This window comes from Triturus cristatus, chromosome 4_1 (genome assembly GCF_964204655.1).
Source record: "Triturus cristatus chromosome 4_1, aTriCri1.1, whole genome shotgun sequence".
Classification (NCBI taxonomy): domain Eukaryota; kingdom Metazoa; phylum Chordata; class Amphibia; order Caudata; family Salamandridae; genus Triturus; species Triturus cristatus.
In genome coordinates this window covers 66,845,922-66,871,107 of record NC_140585.1, presented here as the reverse complement: position 1 = coordinate 66,871,107, position 25,186 = coordinate 66,845,922, and the positions used below count along the sequence as shown (strand labels likewise).

Here is a 25,186-nt window from a genome sequence, read left to right as displayed (position 1 = left end):
CAGCTGCCAGTCAAGGGAAGAACCAAGGACAGGAGGAGCCTGCCTCGGCGTCCACACCCCGTAGGACGGATAGGCCACCGGAGGTGGTGGACCAGGAGTCTGCGGTGGGGGACGTTACCAAACTGGAGGACCTACCCATCCCGGCCGAGTGGCACGTGGAGGGAGGGCCGTCCAGGGAGGAATTCTGCCAGGGCCAGAGGGAGTGCCCTACCCTTGAGGGGCTAAGGCGTCAGGCCCAAGCCCAGGCAGCAGGGAACGTTGAAGGGAACTACAGTGTTTACTGGGAGGATGGCCTCCTCTACAGTGAACCCAAGGCACCCCTACACGGATCGTCACGAGCCTTGGTAGTCCCTCAACGTTATCGAGCCTTCCTTCTGGAGTTGGCTCACGAGATCCCATTGGCAGGACACCTGGGGCAAGACAAGACCTTCGCCCGTCTTGTCCCACACTTTTATTGGCCTCAAATGAAAGTGTCGTCCGACACCTACTGCCGGACATGTGTGTCTTGCCAAGCCAGTGGGAAAACAGGGGTGAAGCTGAAAGCTCCCCTGGAACCACTTCCTGTCGTTAGCACCCCCTTTGAAAGGGTGGGCATTGACATTGTGGGTCCGTTAGATCCGCCTACTACAGCTGGTCACAGGTTTATCCTGGTACTGGTGGATCATGCCACACGGTACCCAGAGGCAATACCTCTGAGGACCATTACGGCACCTGTTGTGGCTAGGGCCCTGATGGGAATCTTTACCCGAGTGGGTTTTCCCAAGGAAGTTGTGTCCGACAGGGGGACCAACTTCATGTCAGCGTACATGCGGGCGATGTGGAAGGAGTGTGGAGTGACATACCGGTTCACCACTCCTTACCACCCCCAGACCAATGGTCTGGTGGAGAGGTTTAACAAAACCTTGAAAGGCATGATCAGAAGTCTGCCTGAAAGCCTGCGGAGGAAATGGGACGTCCTCCTACCCTGTCTATTGTTTTCCTACAGGGAAGGGCCACAGAAGGGAGTGGGCTTCAGCCCCTTCGAGCTTCTGTATGGGCACCCTGTACGTGGACCTCTCAACCTGGTGAGAGAGGGATGGGAAAGAACTCCCAGAAAGCTTCCCCAGGACGTGGTGAGCTACATGCTGGCCTTCCGGAGCCAAATGGCTAAGTTGTGGAAGCAAGCTTCTGACAACTTGGAAGCCAGCCAAGCAGTGATGAAGGCGTGGTATGACCACAATGCTCACCCGGTGGAGTTGGAGCCTGGCCAGAAGGTGTGGGTGATCGAACCAGGAGAGCTTAGCGCCCTCCAGGATCGCTGGTCAGGACCCTTTGAGGTGTTGGAGAAGAAGGGTAAGGCTACCTATTTGGTGGATCTTAAAACCCCTCGTCAGCCCCTACGGGTGCTGCACGCCAACCGCCTCAAACCCCACCACGAGAGGCCCGAAGTCATCTTGATGATGGTGACTGACGGAGCAGAGGACGTGGAAAGCGAGCCTCTCCCCGATTTGTTTGCGTCTCAAGAGAAGGATGGGTCGGTGGAGGGAGTGATTCTCTCCCCATCTCTAACTCCTGAACAGCAGGAGGACTGCCGCCAGTTCCTGGGACAGTACTCTTCGTTGTTCTCCCTTGTCCCGGGTAGGACTCACCTGTGCGCCCATGACGTGGACACAGGAGACAGCCCACCTGTGAAGTCCAAGATCTACCGGATGTCAGACAAGGTGAAGGCCAGCATTCACAGTGAAGTCACTAAGATGCTGGAGCTAGGAGTGATCGAACCTTCTAGCAGCCCCTGGTCCAGTCCGGTGGTGTTAGTACCAAAAGCTGCACCACCGGGTGCCCAACCGGAACTGAGGTTCTGTGTGGACTACCGGGGACTGAATTCAGTAACCAAAACTGATGCTCATCCGATCCCTAGGGCGGATGAATTGATTGACCGGCTGGGAGCTGCCCAATATCTAAGTACCTTTGACCTTACTTCTGGGTACTGGCAGATCTCTTTGACTGATGGAGCAAGGGAAAGGTCAGCCTTCTCCACGCCCAATGGCCACTACCAGTTCTGTGTGATGCCCATTGGGCTCAAGAACGCACCTGCCACGTTTCAGCGCCTGGTAAACCAGATCCTCACCGGAATGGAGAGTTTCTCTGCTGCTTATCTGGATGACATAGCCGTCTTCAGTAACAGCTGGGAGGATCACTTGCGTCACCTGCAAGCTGTTCTCCAGGCCCTGAGACAAGCTGGATCAAGGCCAGCAATTGCCAGATCGGGCAGGGGTCGGTAGTGTACCTTGGACACTTGGTGGGTAGGGGAGCGGTGCAACCCCTCCAGGCGAAGATCGAGGCCATCATGGCCTGGGAACCCCCCAAGACACAGACTGAGGTCCGAGCTTTTCTGGGCCTCACGGGATATTACTGCCGCTTCGTGAAGGGGTACGGTACCATTGTAGCCCCCCTCACGGAGCTCACGTCCAAGAAACAACCTCGACGGGTAGTCTGGACGGAGGCTTGTCAGCAGGCCTTTGTGAGACTGAAGAAAGCCATGTGCGAGGCCCCGGTCTTAAGGGCACCAGACTTTTCCAAGGAGTTCATTGTCCAGACGGATGCATCAGAACATGGCATTGGGGCAGTGTTATCGCAACTCAATGAAGAGGGTCTGGATCAACCCGTGGTCTTCCTATCCCGGAGACTACTTCCCAGGGAACAGAAGTGGAGTGCAATAGAGCGTGAAGCCTTTGCAGTGGTATGGGCTCTGAAGAAGTCGCGGCCATACCTGTTTGGCTCGCACTTCCTGGTTCAGACCGACCACAGACCCCTTCGTTGGCTGATGCAGATGAAGGGGGAGAATCCCAAGTTGTTGAGGTGGTCTATTTCCCTACAGGGAATGGACTTTCAGGTGGAACATCGGCCTGGAGTGGACCACGCCAATGCAGACGGTCTCTCAAGGTATTTCCGCCTTAGTGATGAGAACTCCCAAGGGGTTGGGTAGCTCTCCCCACTTTCAGCTGGGGGGGACGCGTGTTAGACCTGTCAGCCCTTTGGGTGGTCCCTCCTCTCCATTATTTATTTTGTCCCACTTTTGCCTCAAGCCCTGTTAGTATTTTTCCTTTTTGGGAACCACCAGACTTTTTAGTATTGATGCAGATTCAGGGAGCCATTTTATCTACCCCTGGAACTTCTGTCTGAGGGCCTGGAGCACAAAATGGTGGCCACCTGTGACATCATCAGAACCCACTGGAACCTACTAGAACCTTCTGCAACATTCTGGAGCCCTGTGACAGTTGGAGGCGGTTTAGAATGTTGGGAAGCTAAGACAGAGAGTTGGCAGTTGGAGCTGGCAGTTGGCACCTGACTGGTGAAGAGAGAGCAGCAGAAACCTGAAGGAGGAAGGAGTGAGGCAGCAGGGGTGGAAACTTGTGCCTGGAGTGGGGTCCATAAACCCACCCTTGATACTAGTCCCTACTGACTGAGCCCAGCCTGGAGCCCTGTGTGGGAAGAAGCAAGAAAAACCATCTTAAGGACCTGGACAGCAGGAACAGGCCTTAGAAGCAAAGAACAGCAAAGTCCTGACCTGATTATTGGTTTTCCTGGAGTCCGACGTCGAGAAGCCTAGAGACCCGGAGCCCGAGGTGGAGAAGCGGCGCTGACTGGAAAAGCAGACGTCGTACCCGGAGCCGCCAGAGGTCGAGAGAGGGCGCCGACGGAGGTCGTAGAGAGTACCAGAGGTCGAGGAGGAAGTCACCCGAGGTCGAGTGAGCGGCGTCGACGGGGGAGTGAAGTCCGCCCTCCGGAGTCGCCGGAGACCGAGGTGAAGCGTGCCGGAGGTCGGGAGTGGAGATCGCACTCCGGAGTCGCCGGAACCTGAGGAGAGGAGCACCGGAGGTCGGGAGTGGAGGTCGCACTCCGGAGTCGCCGGAACCTGAGGAGAGGAGCACCGGAGGTCGGGAGTGGGGATCGCACTCCGGAGCCGCCGGAAGTCGACATCGAGTCAAGGCCGGCCGACGTCATCGAACCTGAGGTCGCCATCGGACCGGAGCCGCCTGAAGTCGACATCGAGCCAAGACTGCCCGACGTCATCGAACCGGAGGACGAGATCGAGCCGAGGCCGCCGACATCGAACCGGAACCGCCTACCTGCGTCGTCAAGAACTGACATTGCGCCGAGGCCGCCGACATCGAACCGGAACCGCCTCACGGCGTCGACACGACTCCAGCGGCGTCGGAGCTTCAGAAAAAGGGCAGTAAGTGGAATAGAGGGCGCCTAAGGCCCTGTGGAATCCTGAGAGACTACCCTAGGGGCTAGAGAGGTGCTGGAACCAGCTTGATTGTGCCAGGGGTGAGCTGAGACTAATTCAGAGGGGTTGTGTAGAGTGAGAGAGCCAGGTCTCTAGAATTCCCCCCCTTGATCTACCTCAGTTTAGGCCTCAGCCTTGTCCAAGCCAGGGAGTAGACACCCTCAAGCCATCCATCTAACCACAAGCTGTGACTGGGCCAAATCAGCCCATGGAAATCTAAATGTGATCTGATTCTATGAGTGTCACTGTCAGCTTTTAATTATTTATTGAGAGCACTGTATTTATTGTATTTAACCTATTTATTGCTTCACTGTATTTATTGTTCCACAGTATTTATTGTCGCACAATATTTATTGGCTTGCAGTATTTATTGCCTCATAATATTTAATTGCCTGTATGTAATGCACTTATATTTATGCCTTAATTATTTATGATCTCCCCTATTTATTGAATCATTAAGACAGTATTTATTTGACGTACCCTTCCACAGAAAAAGCCTTGTATATGGTGATGGTGTTATTATTTATTTAATCAGCAACTAAGAGAAAAAGAAGATAAACAGAGATATTTTCATAATTTTTACGGTGTAGAGTCGTTTTTGGAACGGATGCACGCATGGTTATTGTACGGGTATGACGTATGCTTAGCACGGTGCCTGATTCCTGACCACTCGAGCCAAGCTACCACTGTGTATGTCTGGAGAGACCCCGTTACCACCATCCTTTCCGGTGTGGGAGTGGAGTATTTCCAACAGCTGTCCTTCCTTTGAAGGAAATGTCTGAAGGAATGTAACCCATAAGATCAATTAAAGACCCATCGAAACTCTGGACTACCACATCCGAAACACACAAATCAACTTCTGTTAATGTCCTTTTGAATCTTTCCTGTACGTAATTCTCCGTGATGATAGACCATGGTGACCACGAGTCAGCCATGAGTTCCAATTCCTTCTCTAAAATACAAACAGTACATTTAGGAGACTTCTTGACCTCCCCCTCCTTAGCACAGGGATCACCAACAGAAAACGTGATGCCTGTCTCTTTTCCATACACATTGTCTTGACCACATACACACCTCACACCTGCGCCCGTAAACACAGTTTTCCCTTTAAGAACCATTTTTTTCTTATCATCTTTGCACACATGGGCAAAATGCCCTATCCTCCCACACCTGATGCATTATTTTCCAATCGCAAGACAGTGCACAAATGAAGCAAGATGACTGAAACTCCAGCACCTGTAAAACGTGATTTTGTCAGTCCTCTTGCATGGTTGGGAATTACTAAGGGAAGAGTAAACAACACATCCTTCATCTATACTTTCTTCATTCTTTGCCCCATCATCTTTTATTATCTGATCCCCGATCATCTCATCAAAAATTACACCAAAGTTGCAGTTAATTGATAGTGCTCTAAGAGCGGTCATAAAGTCATTAAAAGATTCTGCTTCCAATTGGACATGAGTATAGAACTTGTATCTAATAAGAGCAATGCTAGTGGTAGGCTTAAACCTATTTTCCATACGTGCCAGAGCTTCTTCAAAACTGCTTAGATCTTCCTGAACTACAGGTAAAGTTCTAAAAACCGCCTGCCCTTCGGACCCTAAACAATGTAGAAAAATATTTTTCTGCCTTTCATTTCCCATTCTGTCCCTATCAATAGCCTTCATATATGTTAAAAATTCCTCTTTCCATCTAGACCATGTAATAGGAGCGTCACCTTTAGATTGCAAACATTTTGCAGGAGATTCAAGCTGCATACTTCCTGTTTTTTAAATATGACTATAGGCACTTACAGTAACCACACCAACAAAATAACAAATAATGTCGAGATGGCACAATACCTCTCTGACCTCCTGATACCACTCAGTGATTCTAAGTCGCCAGTGTGGAAGTTAATTATTGTTTATTGAGATGGAGCTATTAAAATTGAAGCAAAATCATTTTGATGTGTTTAAATGTGTTTTTGTGGCTTAGTCTTCAGTTAGGCCTCAACTCCATCTTTGCAAACATTGCTACTAACTTTCTAATAATCATCATGTTTTTTTTACACCACACGCAACAAGATGTGTGTGCACTGTTTATTTTGTATCACATGTTGCTCTCAAAGAACTCTCTGGAGGAAGCCTTTTGTTACTTTCTGTAGGAAAGTAGGATCTGCTTTCGTGGTTACCCCCACTTTGTGCTGGTGTTACTCTATTGTATGACTAGTCTGACTGGGATCCTGCTGATCAGGACCACAGTCACTGCTTTCTCCCTAAAGTTGACAGTGGTAACTACTTGGTACCTTACTAATTGGCTACCGGAGTACCCTTCTAAGTCCCTAGTATATGGCACTAAGGTACCAAGGGCATAGGTACACTAGGGGTCCCCCATGCACGGCAGCATGTATTGTGCCACCCATGAGAGACCACTCAAATTGTTACTACAGGCCTGCATTGGCAGCCTGTGTAATCTGGTGCTAGCACCACTTACGACAGATATAGGTTTTCTTATATCTGAGGTCTCTGCACTTAAAACCCCTAAGTCAGGCCTCTCAATCCTGAAGGCAGGGTGATGGGCCGATTTTTCAGGCCTTTTAAGTGTGGGCCGACATTTTGATACATATTGTGACCATCCATCATGGGTACCAATGCTCTGGGTACCAAAGTACCATATACCAGGGACCTATAGGGGTAAACCAGTAGCAAAGTGTGGTGGTACAAAGGTACTTACCAAGTGAAATGTTGAGAGGAAGCACAGTGACTGGGGTCCTGGTTAGCCTAGTCAAATAAACATACTGACACCTGCAAAAAGTGAGGGTAACCATGAAAGCAGATTCTACTTTCCTACAGTGCTATATATGTATGCCATGGCAGTGGAAACAAATGTGTCCCATAAACGTTATTTAGAACACCTGTCTAACTAAGTGAACATTCACACATTAATTACAACATTGTAAAATGGCAATGAAAATAAATTACAGTGACAATATCTGGTGTGACTTGAGCTATTTTGAGCTACCTAGGGCTCAAACATGGTAGACAGTTCCTACAAACAAATAAGCCTGAAATGACACCCTGTGCACCATCACAAACATCACTCTCAGCCTAGTTAACTTATGATATGTGTGAGATGACATTTGTGCTCTACATTATGCATCATTATTCTAGCCAAGATGCTGCTTTGTCTCCTAACATGAATGATTAAATAACTCTCTTTGTTTCTCACTTTAGGTAGCCCCAATGTTGGGAAAATCATAATGACTGCTGCTGCGAAGCAGCTGACACCCGTCACGCTGGAACTGGGTGGGAAGAACCCCTGCTTCATTGATAATGGATGCGACCCCAAGACAATAGCCGACCAAGTGATCTTCCATCACTTTTTCAATGCTGGGCAGACCTGTACGTCCCCAGACTATGTGCTGTGCACAAAGCAAATGTGCGAAAAGCTGGTGGCAGCCATGAAGGAGACTGTGGAGAAGTTTTATGGAAAGGACCCGAAGCAGTCCCCTGACTTTGCACGTATTATCAACGACCGACACTTCCAGAGGCTAAAGGCACTGCTGAAATCTGGCACTGTAGCCATTGGTGGGGATTCTGATGAGAAAGAGAGATATATCGGTGCGTGGTTTTGAATCATTATTTTATAAACTGGTAAACGTCTGTTGTTTATTAGTCTGTTTTCTACAGAATGATCTTTCAAGGCTTGTCAAACCTCCAGCATCTCATTTGTTCTTACCATTGATCTAAAATATTTTCTCCAACACTCTTCGGATCGATTCTTGTTCCATTTGTATAATATGCTAGTGGTACAGTTGCAGTAAATCATTCATTTTTTAGAGTGATTCTCTTCTAGCTGTACGTTTAGCAGTTGTGTCAATCCTACAATTGCTGTCTTCCCCTTACCTTTCTGTGAGCGTGCAACCAGCTTCCCACCAACATTGCTCAGAAAGGTTTTCTTGTTTGAAGCTATTTATGCTTGTTGAGCTGAGAGATTACTTACTTTTCCCTGTTGTTTGTGATCATCTACTTCTCTTCCAGGGGATCCTCATCAATAGTCATAAGCACTGAATATTCCCCCCCATGTGCGGGGACCCCAGAAATAATAAAAAATATATATGAAAAACATATAAATATACAGCTCTATATATATACATATATAATTTTTTCTCATACCAATGCAGCCCCCATATTGGAGGCTAAACAATGCAATAATAAATAATTGCTTTTGCAAACACATATTGTATACATAGACCACTGGAGAGCAAATCTCGCTTGAACTCTTTTTAATGAGTAAAACTCATGAAAAACTGCAAAAATAGGCAAGCATTGTTAGCCTACAGGCTGCATTGCAAACCAATAGCATAGAAAATGAAAGCAATTGCACACAAAAACTGGCACCATGCCTTTAAGGCAGCCATGACCCCTAGCTTCCCATCATGCCTCAGGGGTGACAGTTAGGTCAGTTGTTCTTTCTGGCTCCTTAAGTCAGGACCCTGGAATTCACAGCTCTGACTTTTTGACTTTTTTGTCAAAAAATTATTTTCAAAATCTATTTTTCTACTCTTCATTTGACGTCTTTATGGCTTTAGAGTGAAGTACTGTTCTTTTTGAGACAGAAAAGGCTTTGTTTTCTGTCAGAATGCCTTCCCTTTTTGACCCATGCCCTTCCTGTGGCAAAAAGAAGGCTATGACTGACACACATTCAGTGTGTATTGTCTGCCTCCCTGACTCTCATTATCCAGAGACCTGTCAGCATTGTGAAAAGCTGTCCAGGAGAACTATCACGGAAAGGGAGAGAATCCGTATTTAAGGGCTCTCTGAAAGAGGTAGGTCTCCAGTGAGACAGAAGAAAAAGAGAGCAAGATCCACATCGAGAAGCAAGATTCCACTCTGTTCGCCATTGGCGTCGAATCTACCAGCGGCGAAGAAGAAGGCGACGTCGAAGTCTTCGAAGGTGCAGGCGCACCGATCGACTTCAAGACCGAAGACCGTCCCAACGTCGAGTCAAGTATTGGAGCCTCCGTTGACGTCAACCCGGTGACGATCAACGTTGATGAACAGGTCTCCGCCAGCGTTGGAGGAACGTTCGGCGTTGAGACATGATGCTCCGTCGGTGGCCTCTCGCAGGCGATCGACGTCGAAGCACAGGTCTTCGTCGGCCCCCTCGCGCAAGTGGTCATCGTCAAGGCAAAAGACTCCGTCGAGATCAACGTCAAAGCACCATGTTCAATCGTTGACGTCGAAGCAAAAGTCTCCGTTGTCGCATACCCAGAGACGATCGACGTCGAGACAAAAGACACTACCGTCGTCACCCAGGAGATTGACGTCGAAGCAAAAAACTCCATCGGCTTTCTCTCATAAGTCGACGTCGAGGCATGGGTCACTGACGAAGAGGCGCTCAGCGTCGAGGAAGAGGTCCCCGCCGGCGTCTTCTTGTGAGCACCCGGCATCAAGGCACAGGACTACGTCGGCATCACCACACAGGCGTTCGACATTGAGGCTATCTCCGCCTCCAGGCAAGAGACGATCGACGTCGACACACAGGGATCGTTCGACATCGAGACACAGATCTCAGTCAGTGACCATTTCGTCCTCACCATCACCGGCACCGAGGGCAGAATCTTCAGCGCTGGGTCATACAGAGACTCCTTGTTCAACGCCGAGACACTCAACGTCGAGACACTCTCGCCAGTCGGGGTCGACCCATCCTACTGTCTCAAGGCACTCGTCGTCTTCACCCTCAGGCTCACCGAAGGTGGCGATCTCAACATCGAGCAGTCCAGCTCCTTCTCCAGTGTGCTCCCACGCAGCTGTATCTCCTGCACGGGAGGAAAGGCAGAAGACTCCATCATCTATATCCTAGATAGATGTTACTTCTGCATCACTTGCAGAAATCTGGTACGGGGCCAGCAAGAGGCAATCCGGACTTTTCCAGCCCTTTCCCAAGGTCTCCGTTGGCCTGGCTGGTGCAAGCAGCGGATTTCTCCCCTACTGCTTCACCAAGGGGTTGAGAGCGAACTCATACTCCTGCATTTTCCTCCTGAAGAAGATCCAGATCTCGAGAGCGCAGGATAAGGCACAGATCTCTGCCAACTTCGCCCTCATCCACTCATTCTTCGAAGAGGGATTATTCACCGACTTTGACTGACAGCCCCCCGTCGAGGATCTCTCCCTGATAGTTCTCAGGACGTTCTGTCCAGAGGGGCAAATAGGTTGAACATTGTTATGCCCACTCAACAGACTTCATCCTCTGTGATATTCAAAACGCTGCAGCAGAGATCAGCATCCAGACCACTGTTGCCCTTGGTGACGGGTCTCCTTTAACCAGTTATGGATGTCTTCCTGAAGCCTGCAACACTCAAAACTGCGCCAGCAAAGATCTTAAAGAAATATAGACCCCCGCAGGAGGATCCTTTGTTGCTCAGATCTGATCCGCCACCTGATTCTGTGATTATAGCGGCTGTGAGAAAGACCCCTGCGGTGGCCTCTTCATCATCCGTCCCTCCGGATAAGGAGAGCAGAACACAGGATTCATGGGCCAGGAGGGTCTGTGGCACGTCAGCCTCCATGCTGAAAGTCTCCAGCGCCTCAGCACTTTTAGGGTACTACGATAGATCTCTGTGGGACTTGCTTCAGAGGTTCACTGATAAACTCCCAAAGGAGGACCGCAAGGACTTTGAGGAGGTATTACATGAGGGAAGCCTGGTGGCAAATCAGGTGATCCGCGCCGCAGCTGATGGAGCTACGCTGTCGGCACATGGTATATGTGCCAGAAGATCATCCTGGCTCCGGTTAACTGCTCTAAAGCCAGAAGTGCAATCTGACATCCTCAATTTGCCATTCTCATCCTTATTTGGAACACACTGATGAGGAGATGTTGAGGATGAAAACGGACCTGGATACCTTGAAGGCAGTTGGCCTTGAGAAAAGAAAGGAATTCGAGCGCCGTTACAAGCCGTACGATAGGTGGCCCTTCCAGCAGAGGGTTCAAACCCCTCATTGGCAGAGACAGCAACATCAGCAGACCCAGTCCAAGTCACACTACCACGGTCGTTGCACCCCCAGAGGAAGAGGAACCCCTCGGCAGTCTACTGCCTCAGCAAGAACACCTGCCAAACAATGAGTCTCTGCTTCCCCCGTAGCTGTTATCCACTCCAGTGGGAGAAGTGTTGCAAAGCATCTAGAAGAGTGGCGTGCGATCACAAAAGATCAGTAGGTGTTGACTACACTACAGTATGGGTACTCGCTTCATTTCCGGCATCGACCTCCTGCGATCCTTCCAGTAAAAACAACGTGTCATCAGATGACGATACTGTGACAGGAAGTTGCCCTCCTCCTGCAAAAATCAGCCATCGAGGAGGTTCCTATGTTGCAACAAGGTTGAGGAGTATACTCAAGATACTTCCTGGTGAGGAAGAAAGGTCGTAAGGCATAATACAGGCCCATTCTAGATCTTCGGGCCCTCAACAAATCTATCAAAAGAGGAAAAGTTTTGCATGCTGGCTCTCATCAAATGTATCCGCATCTGTGAAAGGGAGATTGAATGTGTTCGCTGGACCTGCAAGATGCATACTTCCATGTCCCGGTCAGTCCACTACACAGGAAGTTCCTACGTTTTCTAGTGGGATCGACCTATTACCAGTTCAAAGTCCTGCCCTTCGGATTGAACTCAGCTCCTCGGGTGTTCACGAAGTGCATGGCAGTGGTGGCAGCCGCTCTATGTCGCAGAGGCATCTTTGTGTACCCCTATCTAGATGACTGGCTTCTGAAGGGTCACTCCCCCCAGAGCGTTGGGGGACCATTTTCGGCAATGTCTGAATCTATGCCGACAGCTAGGTCTCCAAGTCAACTTCGAGAAATCGACGCAGCAGCCCACACAAAAAATCCAGTATCTGGGGGCAACAATAGACTCCGCAATAGGAAAAGTGTTTCCTTCGGAGGAGAGACTGTTATCTATCACTCTGAAGGGCAAACAGATTTTACACAACAGCTTGCCTTCGGTTTGTCAGGTTGCCTCTCTACTGGGGTAGATGGCATCCTGTATTTTTCTGGTCCCCAATGCCAGGCTCAGAATGCGTCCTCTACAGCAAGACCTAGAGAACAAGTGGGATCAACGCTCTTCTCAGTGGGACGACAGTACAGCTGTTGAAGGCAGCCAGAGCATCAGTTCCATGGTCAATGCGGAAGGCGAAGGTCTAGTGGGGATTCCGTTCCATCAGACACCTCCCTCTCAGTCATTGATCACGGACGCCTCCCTCCAGGGTTGGGGAGCCCACATGGGGTCGCTGCAGACTCAGGGTCATTGGTCAGCAAAATAACAGTTGTACCACATCAACATGTAACAGCTGAGGGGGGCACTAGAGAGCCCGGAGCAAGATGGCCGCACCTTAGTGCTGCTCTGCTGGTCAAGACCACTATCTGCCTAATATCCAGCATTCCTGGCGCCATCCACGGCTGTAATTGGCACGTCTTGTTTCCAGAGTTGAAGTGGAACAATTTGGGACCACTAACTTTGCTGTCTGTGTCACTAACTGTAATTATGCAGCGAAACCTAGCTTGGCACAAGATGGCAGCCCCGAAGGGAACCGGCGTTGAAATCTCCTGCAGTGATTCCCTCCTGCCCTGGCGCTGCGATTTGCACTCCAGACGTCTACCAGCATTTCTGACCTGCCTGCCTGCCAATCTATCATCGGCGCATAGTGGAGAGGCTGGGTGCTGTGCTCGATCATCCCCTCATCGGGACGGACAGCCGCCATCTCACGATCCGGGACACTGAGGTGACGTGTTCGCTCCGCTGCCCCTGCCTACTTCGGCTGCCGCTGGACCGGGAGACGCGCTGGGAGACCGAGTGTGGCGGCCTTGCACACAACGCACGTACACATAGAGATAGACACTCGCTCCCTACTGGCCCGCCACTGTTCCCTACAACAAACAAATGATGGACAGAATGCTGACAATGCAGACATTCTCCCCCAGTCAAGAGATCTGGGTTAAATCCATTGTTCTTTTGCCCACTACGCCACCCCAGTTCAGACATGGCCATATGCAAATCAGTCTTGACCCTGTGCCTCATGGGAACAGTCCAGCCCGAACTGCCAAGCCATGTCTTCCCTGGACCGGAATCAAGCATCCTAGGACCGGTTTCTGGCTATCAGCCGTCATCAGCCAGGATAGCTTGACTCCAGTGGCGTAGTGAGCATGGGACCCACGTCTGGGCATACCCATCCCACTTAGGGCGAAAAGCGTTACAACAAACAAATGATGGACTGAATGCTGACAATGCAGACATTCTCCCCCAGTCAAGAGATCTGGGTTAAATCCATCGTTCTTTTGCCCACTACGCCACCCCAGTTCAGACATGGCCATATGCAAATCAGTCTTGACCCTGTGCCTCATGGGAACAGTCCAGCCCGAACTGCCAAGCCATGTCTTCCCTGGACCGGAATCAAGCATCCTAGGACCGGTTTCTGGCTATCAGCCTTCATCAGCCAGGATAGCTTAACTCCAGTGGCGTAGTGAGCACGGGACCCACGTCTGGGCATACCCATCCCACTTAGGGCGAAAGGCGTTACAACAAACAAATGATGGATGGAATGCTGACAATGCAGACATTCTCCCCCAGTCAAGAGATCTGGGTTAGATCCATCGTTCTTTTGCCCACTACGCCACCCCAGTTCAGACATGGCCATATGCAAATCAGTCTTGACCCTGTGCCTCATGGGAACAGTCCAGCCCGAACTGCCACCCTGAAACCGGTCCTAGGATGCTTGGTTCCAGTCCAGGGAGGACCTGGCTTGGCAGTTCGGGCTGGACTGTTCCCATGAGGCACAGGGTCAAGACAGATTTGCATATGGCTGGGTTCAAACTGGAATGGCAGGGTGAGCAGAAAAACGATGGATTTAGGCCCCAGATCTCTGTACTGGGGTGAGTGTATGACATTGTTCTGCATTCTGTCCATCAACTGTTATTTTTGCATTTGTCACCCCGAGTGGGACGGGTATGCTCAGACGTGAGTCCCGTGCTCTCCATGCCACTGGAATCAAGCTATCCTGGCTGAAGAGGGGTGAAACCCCCAAACCGGTCCTAGGATGCTTGGTTCCAGTCCAGGGAGGACCTGGCTTGGCAGTTCGGGCTGGACTGTTCCCATGAGGCACAGGGTCAAGACTGATTTGCATATGGCTGGGTTGAAACTGGAATGGCATGGTGAGCAGAAAAACGATGGATTTAGGCCCAGATCTCTGTACTGGGGTGAGTGTATCACATTGTTCTGCATTCTGTCCATCAACTGTTATTTTTGCATTTGTCACCCCGAGTGGGACGGGTATGTTCAGACGTGAGTCCCGTGCTCTCCATGCCACTGGAATCAAGCTATCCTGGCTGAAGAGGGGTGAAACCCCGAAACCGGTCCTAGGATGCTTGGTTCCAGTCCAGGGAGGACCTGGCTTGGCAGTTCGGGCTGGACTGTTCCCATGAGGCACAGGGTCAAGACTGATTTGCATATGGCTGGGTTCAAACTGGAATGGCACGGTGAGCAGAAAAACGACGGATTTAGGCCCAGATCTCTGTACTGGGGTGAGTGTATGACATTGTTCTGCATTCTGTCCATCAACTGTTATTAGGTCTCGCGTAGCGTTGCAGCGCGAAAGCGCTGCCATCGCTTTGCGAGGCATGCAGTATACACTATAGTGTGGAAGCTTCCTGGAAGCTCCGCCCACTCTCCAGCCCATCTTTTTCAGTGGCTTAGGTCCTAAATGCTGCCTTTCTATTGAGTTTTGGCATTGTTAGTCCCTCCTCCTGACGAGCATGTCGTCATTTGTAGCCTTCCACAGCTATCAGCCCCTTTACTCCTGCACTATTTTCTTCCCTATCTCCCTTCCCCCCTCCCCACCCCGAAGTTATCTTCTCGGACCCCCGCCCCCCTTCCTGCCCACTCGCCACCGGTACTCTAGGGAGAGAGGTGCCCAGGAGCAGCGGCAGAAAAAACTTGCAGCTGCCACTCGAAGTGCAAGGAGGAAAGCAAAACTGGGCGGGCCTCCCGGATGCACCTGGATCAGCCCGCCTGTGGCCAAGAAAAATCAGTCAGGGCAGCTCGCATCGGGAGACTGGTTGGCTTTCGGAAATACGCAGAGGTGCCCAGAGCCATAGATGCCTCTTTCATGTTTGCGCTAAGTTGCACCTTTGCCAATGCTTGTTATTGTCTGTGCACCGTGCGTGCTTTCACTTCCATTGTTGTTTCACAATGGCGGCCGCCGCATACACCACTCGCGGGACCCAGCCTGTCTCTGAGCTCCCGAGTCCCTCACAGCCTGTGACATCCACAAACCCACTGTTTGTTCACTCTTAATAAAACTGCCCCTCCCCCCCTTCATCCGTCGGCTAGACTTCCGACTATGGTGCTGGAAACCAGGGTTCGAGCTTTGGGGTCGCGTCCACATCCTGTGATTCTGGCCAAATCACTTAATCTCCCCGTGCCTGAATATGTCATGTAAATACGGTGCTCCTGTACAGCGCTCCAATACATTCGGGTCGAGTTCGTGCTATATAAAAGATGCAAAAAAAAAAAAAAAGTTTCTATTCCTACCAAGAGCTTCAACGCGGGAGCGGTGCAGCCGAGGGACGAAGCCGCGGCTACGCTCACTTTGGCTGCACGAAAGTGGTTTGATGCATACCATGCGTGAGAGTACTTTTCTAAATATAGCCATATTTGTGTGTGAGTATTCTATGCTTCAGAGTGCAGTGGTTCCTTGTACCACTGCACACATCTTTTGTGGTCTGAGAGGTAATGTTCCCAGGACGGGTTTTATCCTGAGCCCTTTCTTTACACAAGGTGGCAGTTCCCAAAATAACTAGAACCCCTGAGACAGGAACTTGTCTGCTCTTTTGCAACTCTTTGTTCTCTGAGGATGTGGCCGAAAATCCATGATCTTAAACCCCCCCCACCCCTGTCCGTGCCTTTTTTACCCATCCCCTCCTGTTGTCTGTGCCTTCTTTGCCCCGCCCCCTTCCCCAGCCGTCCCTTAACTTGCCGTGGTGCCTTCTGTTTTTTTTGTCAAATGTTGCTGTGGGGTGCATAATTATTACCATGTATTTATGGACGGCTAACTAATAGCTGCTGGGTGTTTTGGAAGCAAAATAAGAAAGTAATCCAGCACTCGGTTGTATTACTCATCATGTTCTGAGGAGTGAGGCCAGTGAAGCAGCAACAAATAGGCAGGCAGGCTAGATAGCTTAGTGGGTCACTGCCCTCGCCGGAGAGATGTGAGAATGCTCTTACTCTTGCAGGTTTCTCAGTATTTCACCCGCATGGAGATGATACAATGATTGCCATTTTTACAGCCCTGTAAAACCGAAAAAAGTTGCAACAGTGATATTAAAATAATAGAATCTAACTAAACACAGATTTAGAAACAGATTTTTTGTAAAGCGGTCTCGCAAGATTATCGCTCGCGTATAATAGTGGCCAAGCCGTTGTATACATTTTTGCTTGGATATCAAAATACGTGTGTCTTCGTATATTGATTTTACAGAGAAAGGTATGTCGAACGGCAGTGACCATGTATCTTTTAGTAAAAAATCTAAGAACACAAATATCCAGTCCACAATTCCGCATGTAACTAGCTGCATTTTCTATTTCAAGAATAGTGTTTACATCCTTCTCTTCTTGCATTTTTAAAAATATATTGATAAAAAAGTGGCATCGGGGTCTAGAATCACGTGTCTTTTAAAATCTCATCCTCTGAGAAGATGTGCATTAAACAGGTATTTAATCTAATTAATCCGAACATGGACTTTTTTGTTTTGCGCCTTGTGTGCATCCTAGTGCAAGTGACACCACTTTCTTTCAGCCGCTGTATCTACAGTGCCCGCCATCGGTCACTGGGCTAGTTTAACGCCATTTCATGTTTCATCACCGTCCGCTATTTTCAACAAACGTAACCTGACTTCAGAGACTATTCTCTTTGCCCCAGATTTTCCCTCAAACAAAAGAGTTTGTTTTAAGCCCGGACGTTTTTTATTATCACTTTTTTTTTTTTTTTTGCAGTTCTTTTTTTTTCTTTTGCTTCTTTGTCTTATAGACTGCAGATGTTCTATGTGTTTGAAATAAATAATCAATTTATCTCCCATGATTACGTTGGCATTGGTGCATGTCTCTGTCATTTTAACCCGTGATTTTGCCTATTCTGATTTAATATGCACAAACTAAAATGGTTATGTTTTGAGAGATTCATAGGCTCTTCCTGTAGAGGATGCTCGTATGGCACTGAAGCTCCCCCTCGCCACCCAGGCCAGAGATTGATTGTGAACCGCTTACAATCAACTTCTGTCCAGAGCAACAATCCCCAAAGTGCAGCCGAAGCAACCCCCTTACAAACCCCCCCCACCCGTCCCCTGGCAGTACTGCCGCTGCTGGTTCTGCTTATGGTGCTGCTGGAAAAAAGGCGCCTGCGGGACCGACAGTTCGAGTAAGAGGGAGTGGGGATGGGGTGAGTGAGTGAGATTACGCGGGGCGGGGTGGGTATGTATGTATGCCTGGACACAGCTCTTAACTTGTATGCAAATACTGAAGCACTTTTATAGCGCGGCTCTATGGAGTGGTCTTGGTCTCCACAGCGCCAGCGACGTTGAAATGCTGGTTCTACGTGCACATTCCATTGGACAGGATGGATACAGTGTGGGAAACAGCTGTATCATTCATGTGAAGGCTACTTTACCACTGTGCACAGGGATTCAAGTCATGCAGGGCTGCAAGAGTTTGTGATGTCAGCGCTTGGGGGTATGTGTGGCAGACCGTGGGAATGCAGGGTAGGGGGAAGGTGTGCATGCTTAATATGCATTTAGGACATGGCTGAGGGTATGCAGTATTAGGGACTTGGCATATGATGCATGGTCTCCTATGCTGACGATACTCAGCTTATTTTCTCCTTTCGAGACCATTCTGACTCCCTCTTTTCCAACTTTAGAAACTGCCTTGGCAACATCTGCACCTGGATGTCCGCTAATCATCTTGCCCGTAACACCGACAAAACTGAGGTTCTTTTTTTCAGCAAGAAATCCCCCCCCCCTGCTTCCCTTTGGTGGCCTACCATCTTGAATCCTCCTCCCACCCCCGTTCAGGCAGCTCGTAACCTTGGGTACACTTTTGACAACTCTTTGTCTGGAAGTGCACAAGTCAACAAAGTGGTAGGGGCCTGTTTCTCTAAATTACGTATGATCAGGAAAATCTTCCCCTTCCTTCCTCAATCTTCCCGCAGAACTGTGGTCCAGGCTCTTATCACCACCCATTTGGACTATGCTAACAGTCTTTATGCAGGTGCCCCTCTATACCTTATCGACCGCCTGCAAATAGTCCAAAACGCGGCAGCCCGGCTCATTGGTAATATCCCTGCCCGCACTTCAGTCAGAGCCTACCGAGAAGACCTTCACTGGCTTCCCATTCTACGTCGCATCGATTTCAAAATCCTGACCCTGACATTTCGGGCTATTCATGGAATTGGCCCGCTTTATTTGAGAAAGCGTCTCAAAATCTCTGTTTCAGTTAGGCATCTAAGATCCAATAACCTTCGTCTTCTGATGGTACCAAGATTCAAGCTTTCTCGGAGCGGCGGTAGATCTTTCACCGTCACTGCCGCAAAGCTCTGGAACAACCTTCCCCTTGATCTCAGGTTTTGCGAATCTGAGCAAGCTTTTCGACGCAAACTTAAGACCTGGTTGTTCTCTAAGCGTTAGGTCCTGGTATTGTCAGACTCTCGCTTTTTCCTAGTCCCTTTGTGGGATATGACTCTGGTTACTCTTCCTGGGGACAATTCTGTAATCCTAGCGCCGGGACACCTCCGCCGGAGGTAGCTGTGCGCTCTACAAGCTCCATAAATAAATAAATAAAATAAATAAAATGCATGGGGCAGGGAGATGCAGAACACCTGAGTCTGGGCTGAGGGTGGGAAAAACGTCCATCAGTGGAGAGTATGCAGGGCCTGGAGGGAATGCCATGTCTGAGGTACACTGCACAGTGGGCATACTGGGTGCTGAATGCTTGCAGTGATGTACTTTAGAGAGAGTGAATACTCTGGATGGAAGAAGACTAGAGGTGTTGGAGTGAGGGCTGAGAATCAGACACATTATAAACAGTAGACAACAGATATCGGTGATAAAGGCTCTCGGAAGTGAGTGTTTTATGCTTTCTTCAGTTTATTATTGTAGCCGAACACTATAACTTCTTCCACAACTGTTGGAGGTCTTGTGACGGCAGAAGAGTGCACGTTTCTCAAACCTGTGAGCCAGGACCGCAGTGTAGGTCTGCAGACAGGTGTGGTGGTATCGCATCGCCTGGACCCTGACGGAGTCGGGTCATTCCATTCTAGGCTGTACCTAACTTGTAAATCTGCAGAATGTGGGACTCAACACAACCTTTAATTGCAAAAGGAACACTGGAGCTTAATTGGCTCCGGTGCCTCAAAGGGGGTCACCAGAAATTGCTTTATTCATCTCCCAACTGACAAAAGCAGCAAGGTCCAGGACATATTTCACATCCACGCTGGTTTAATCACTGCATTAAGGGTTTATAGGAGAGCCACTGAGCCAGGGTCTTATTACCAAAGTTAAACTGTCTGCTCTGCACTCTCCACTGCTTCTGAAGCTAAAGAGTGCTGACAGTTTCGCTAAAGACAATCTTGCGACTCCAGTGATATTAATTGCATTTCCTTCTGTTTCTTTAAAGAATGTCTGACGCACTCTTCAACATTTAAAGCCACTCCACAGAAAACAACACGAGCTTGAATCTGTATGATCGCTTACAACTTCAGAAATGTCTATTTGTCTGCATTGATCCAACATTAAAAATGTTATTTTGTATTCATCTTGCTTATAGGGTGCGCAGGTAAAAACAGCTCTGTTTACCCTTATTAGCTTGCTCTGTGACCACTGCATAAGCAGCACTGGTCCTTTTGCAGTTTGCTAGGTGCACATTTATCTTAATGCAGGGCCAAAGATGAAAATGGGAATGTTTTCTCTCATCCGGAGGTGATCTCCGTTTTACTTTTTCACAAAAATAAAAAAGGATACAACTTTTTTTTCTTAAATATTAATTGCAGTTGTAAATCACACTCCATCACCCAATGTGTAATAATTGTCTAGCTATTCAATCCCTGGTGGCAAAACATCCAGGATATTGTGCTGCATAGCTACACACTTATAAGGTCCCAAAGGCGAGACCGATTGCATTGCAAATGCTTGTTAATTCAGAGAATGGACACATGAATTCTATTGATGTCAGCTGGCTCTGTCTCGACAGGGAGCCAGCCATGCACACTCCTTTTAGAAATCATTTTTAAGTGCTTGGTTCAATTGAGCTGAATCAATATGACAATTCCCAGAATGCATCTAGTTCTCAGGTATCCCATGGACCAAACCATCGGTGTTCTCGAGAACCCCACAAGAAGCGACGTGGTAACTAATTCGACCCAGAATGACTTGGGGCTAGTGTTGTCCTTCCTTTTTGATTACAGTTCGATGCTGTGCGGTGGCCCATTGTCAGCCTTGACGTTTGCTGGCTGAAAGCCAGTATGGATTGAACTCTTCGTACATAAGGTGGATTCAACTGGCAGGTACACAGTATTGTAAGATTAGTGCATCTTGAATTTCTTGCATGGTAAAGGTATACAAATTGCCTAAAGAGTTTTTATTGCCAAATATCTTCATTTGTTGGTAATTTATAACTCATTAGTTATTTCGTTCTACAGATGGGTTCAACTCTGCATGAACCCACAAAGAATGAATCATCAGTGTTTACACTGTGTTTATAAAGAGTACACGTTGCCATGTTTTGTTTGACACATTTTAATGTACAAATGCTGTTGCAGGCTGGACTCGTGGTATGGCTGGTTGCAGCCAATTGGTGTTCGTGGGATCAGCAGAACCGAGCCGTTTATAAGCACGGGCAATGACTAAACCATGGGTCCTCGCAAACATTTTCCCAGGGGCCAATACGTTTGGTCTAATCATGTGACCGAGGGCCACACTGATGACCATGAGTGGCGATCGGACGGGGGAGCTGGCGGTAGATGGGTGTAGGGAAAGCGAAGCATATACTTCTAGTGGCTGAATTGCAGAATGTGAAACCAGAAAACCTCGGATTAATCTCGGCTTCCTCACTTTATCAAATTGTGTGATACTAGGCAATTGATTTATTTTACTTTCCCTCCTTTTTAGGTCGAGCATTCGCGACCTCTTGTATATACTTTAGTATATAGTTATATGTGTATGTACTTTTTGGGTTCTGGAAATCAGCCTTACGACTTGTCTGCTTCCACTTAGGAACTTTTTTTTCTGTTCAACTGCCTCTATTTTACTGTCTTGATAGAAAAAGACCAGCAGAAGTCTGTAAAATACCAGAATTGTTTTCTACTGAGAGACTTTATTTTTTTTATTTTTCTGGCAACTGCCTCTATTTAACTTTCTTGATAGAAAACGACCAGCGGAGGTCAGTAAAATACCAGAATCACTTTAGCATTCTCTAGATTCCAGTCCATAGAAATTGTCTTCCATGAGCACCCATAGACAATAATATTTTTTTCAAATCTTGTATTTTCAGTGATATGACCACCGAAGGCTCTGATTTTATATTAAAAACAGAGCTTTGGACTATACCATTTCCCGCTGAAAGGCAATATTTCTCTCCATGTGTTCCCATACCTGGCGTGTCACGCAGTTTGGTGCTTACTTTCCCTTCATGTTAAAGAACAGTAGATGTTTCAGCACCCAGGCTAAATAGCTAAATATATATAAGGTCCCAAAGGCGAGACCGATTGCATTCCAAATGCTTGTTTATGCATTTGTCACCCCGAGTGGGACGGGTATGCTCAGACGTGAGTCCTGTGCTCTCCATGCCACTGGAATCAAGCTATCCTGGCTGAAGAGGGGTGAAACCCCGAAACCGGTCCTAGGATGCTTGGTTCCAGTCCAGGAAGGACCTGGCTTGGCAGTTCGGGCTGGACTGTTCCCATGAGGCACAGGGTCAAGACTGATTTGCATATGGCTGAGTTCAAACTGGAATGGCATGGTGAGCAGAAAAACAATGGATTTAGGCCCAGATCACTGTACTGGGGTGAGTGTATGACATTGTGCTGCATTCTGTCCATCAACTGTTATTTTTGCATTTGTCACCCCGAATGGGACGGGTATGCTCAGACGTGAGTCCCGTGCTCTCCATGCCACTGGAATCAAGCTATCCTGGCTGAAGAGGGGTGAAACCCCGAAACCGGTCCTAGGATGCTTGTTCCAGTCCAGGGAGGACCTGGCTTGGCAGTTCGGGCTGGACTGTTCCCATGAGGCACAGGGTCAAGACTGATTTGCATATGGCTGGGTTCAAACTGGAATGGCATGGTGAGCAGAAAAACGATGGATTTAGGCCCAGATCTCTGTACTGGGGTGAGTGTATCACATTGTTCTGCATTCTGTCCATCAACTGTTATTTTTGCATCCGCCACTGTTCCCTATACAGCCTGGGGCTCACTTACCTCCGCGATCTCTGATTTAGTGGCCTGCACTGGCGCTGGGAATATCCCGCATTGCGGCCTCTGCTCTGGCAGCCTGGCGCGTCTCGCATTATCGGCGCCGCCCGCCCAGCTTAAGACGGATCCGCCGCCCAGTTTAGGACAGATCACTGCATACTGCGGCATCGCTGTGCCTCCGGATGAGCAGCGGAGAGAGGCCCTCACACTGTTGACATGATTGGTGGGTGTATTTCTCGTGTAATAACTGCTTGATCATCCTTGCAATCTGCACCTGCTGAGATTTTAACTGTGCCCTCATGCCACGTGGCACTGCCGTATATAGTGTTCGGCACTGGCCCTGGGTGCGCTAAGGTGCAGAGCTTGATTGCCGTGCCTTCTGTGGTCCTCAGTGAACTCTAAGTGACAGCAGCGCTATATCCTGCCCGACTCACTGGAGTGCATAGATCAGTGGTGCCTTCCCTGGGTTTGCTGAAAGTTTAATACTCGCCTCCACCTTCCCGGCTGTACTGCGAGCACCTCTGTGCACAACTGCTGCATATCTGTTATTGATATAATCACGACTGAGGAACTGCCAGTTTTAGCAACCTATTCATCTACACTGACTTTCCCTTTGGTGCTCTTCAGGCGGTGGACCAGAATTTCGTGCAGTGACATCTGCTGGGCGTTCCAGTCTTCCGTTTCTGCTGCAAATATCTGCTTCTGAACGCGTCCAAGCATGGGGAGGACAGACAAGCAGCAGAGCAAATTGCACTTCGAGGTAAAAAAACACACAAAATCCCAAACCCGAATGCTTCGGATACTGACCCTGATCCTGAAGCGTGATCTAATACAAAGCTGGAGCGCCTGATGTTGAATATGCAGCAAAGCTTACAATCTATCGACGCTAAGATTGATCATCTCACTTTACGCATGGACACCATGGTGGCGAGGATGGACAAGCATGGCTCACAGATTGCGGCGGCTGAGCAGCGTATCTTGACTACGGAGGATCGCATGGAGGTCGTCAGCACATCCTGTGCCAGCATGGAGAAGCTCTTGGAGGTGACACGGCGAAGAATGAGGACATTGAAGCCCGCTCCCACAGGAACAATCTTCGCAAAACTGGCATTTCAGAATCCACAAACACTGGGCCCATGGAAACCTACGTTGAAACACTGCTTACAACCCTCTTGGGTGTAGAGCATTTCTCTAAGGTGTTCATAGTTGAAAGAGCTCATCGCACCTTAGCTGCCAGTCCTGTGCCATTATAGCCAGACTTTTGAATTATCGTGATCGGGACACGGCGCTCCGTCTGGCTAGAGAAAAGGGCAGTCTCAAATATCAAGGAATGAAAGTACTGTGCAAGATGCACGCTGAGAATTTCAAGCATTCAAAAAGAAGTTGCAAGCTCTACATATCCAATATGCAGTGCTCTACCCCGCCTGCCTACGGATTCAGCATGCTGAGAAAGCGCGCATTTTCACTACGCCCAAAGAAGCACTTCGGATTGAGCGGCAGGTTTCGCGGTGAGAGATGGGTGCGGACTCTGACTCCGAGGGCTGAACACGTGAGAATCACACTGGTTACTGAACTCAGTTGAAGTGTCGCTCATGATTCGCAGTGTGGTCTCATGTACTTTGTCTAGCTCATTTTGGTTCATTATGCAGTTTTTGGTCTATGTCAGATCTTCGTTACACCTCCAAATATGTTACGATTATTATATGCGAGCTGTGTGTTTGCTCATGCTCTTGATAATGTACGACGCTCATCTTTTGATGCTGGTTTGCATGTGGCCCTATGCATGGGGCTTGTTAAATGTCATTGTGCTGTTGGCTGGTTAGCCTATTTATATTTGTCTCGACCCACCCGGTTCATCGGGGGGCTGTTGGCTACTAGCGACCCACAGTATGGGAATTCCCCACAAGGTTCTATCTTCTAGTTGGGCGCCCTTTAGAGCCCTTGAAGTGTTGTATTTTTTTTTTTCCTTTTATATTTTATGACTCAAGGATGCTACTGCTTCCTTGTTGTTTTGTTTTGTGGGGGGGGGTACTCACAGCACGGTTCTGGTGCTGAAGTGGGTGGAGGGTTTGTTGGGGAGCTCTACTTCACTGTAATAGCATTGGTCATATCATGCTGGCAGAAACTGTATTACATGACGCTCATTTTCAGGCAGTAACATAGGCTTAATCAACAACATCAATAGACATGGCTGAATCCAAAATTTCTACAATCTCGTGGATCAGTTGGAATGTTAGAGGACTTAATAATTCTAAAAAAGTGCGGCAAGTGCTCTCATATCTGGATCGTCACCATATCCAGATCGCCCTATTGCAGGAAACTCATCTCACCAAGCGGGCGGTCTCAACCATAGCCACTATGTGGGTGGGGGTGCGGTTGGCTGCTTCTTACTCTTCCTATGCGCGGGGAGTAATGATTCTTATAAAGAA

At 48.7% G+C, this 25,186-nt stretch overlaps 1 protein-coding gene across 1 annotated transcript in view; it reads left to right on the top strand.

Moving 5' to 3' along the window:
- The window catches only part of LOC146839542 (aldehyde dehydrogenase family 3 member B1-like), an 876,897-nt gene that overhangs the window by 541,549 nt on the left and 310,162 nt on the right, over positions 1 to 25,186 (top strand). The window contains exon 9 of the mRNA XM_085650813.1: positions 7,483 to 7,869. Coding sequence (XP_085506939.1) covers positions 7,483 to 7,869 — 387 coding nt within the window. The remainder of the gene's footprint in view (positions 1 to 7,482; positions 7,870 to 25,186) is intronic.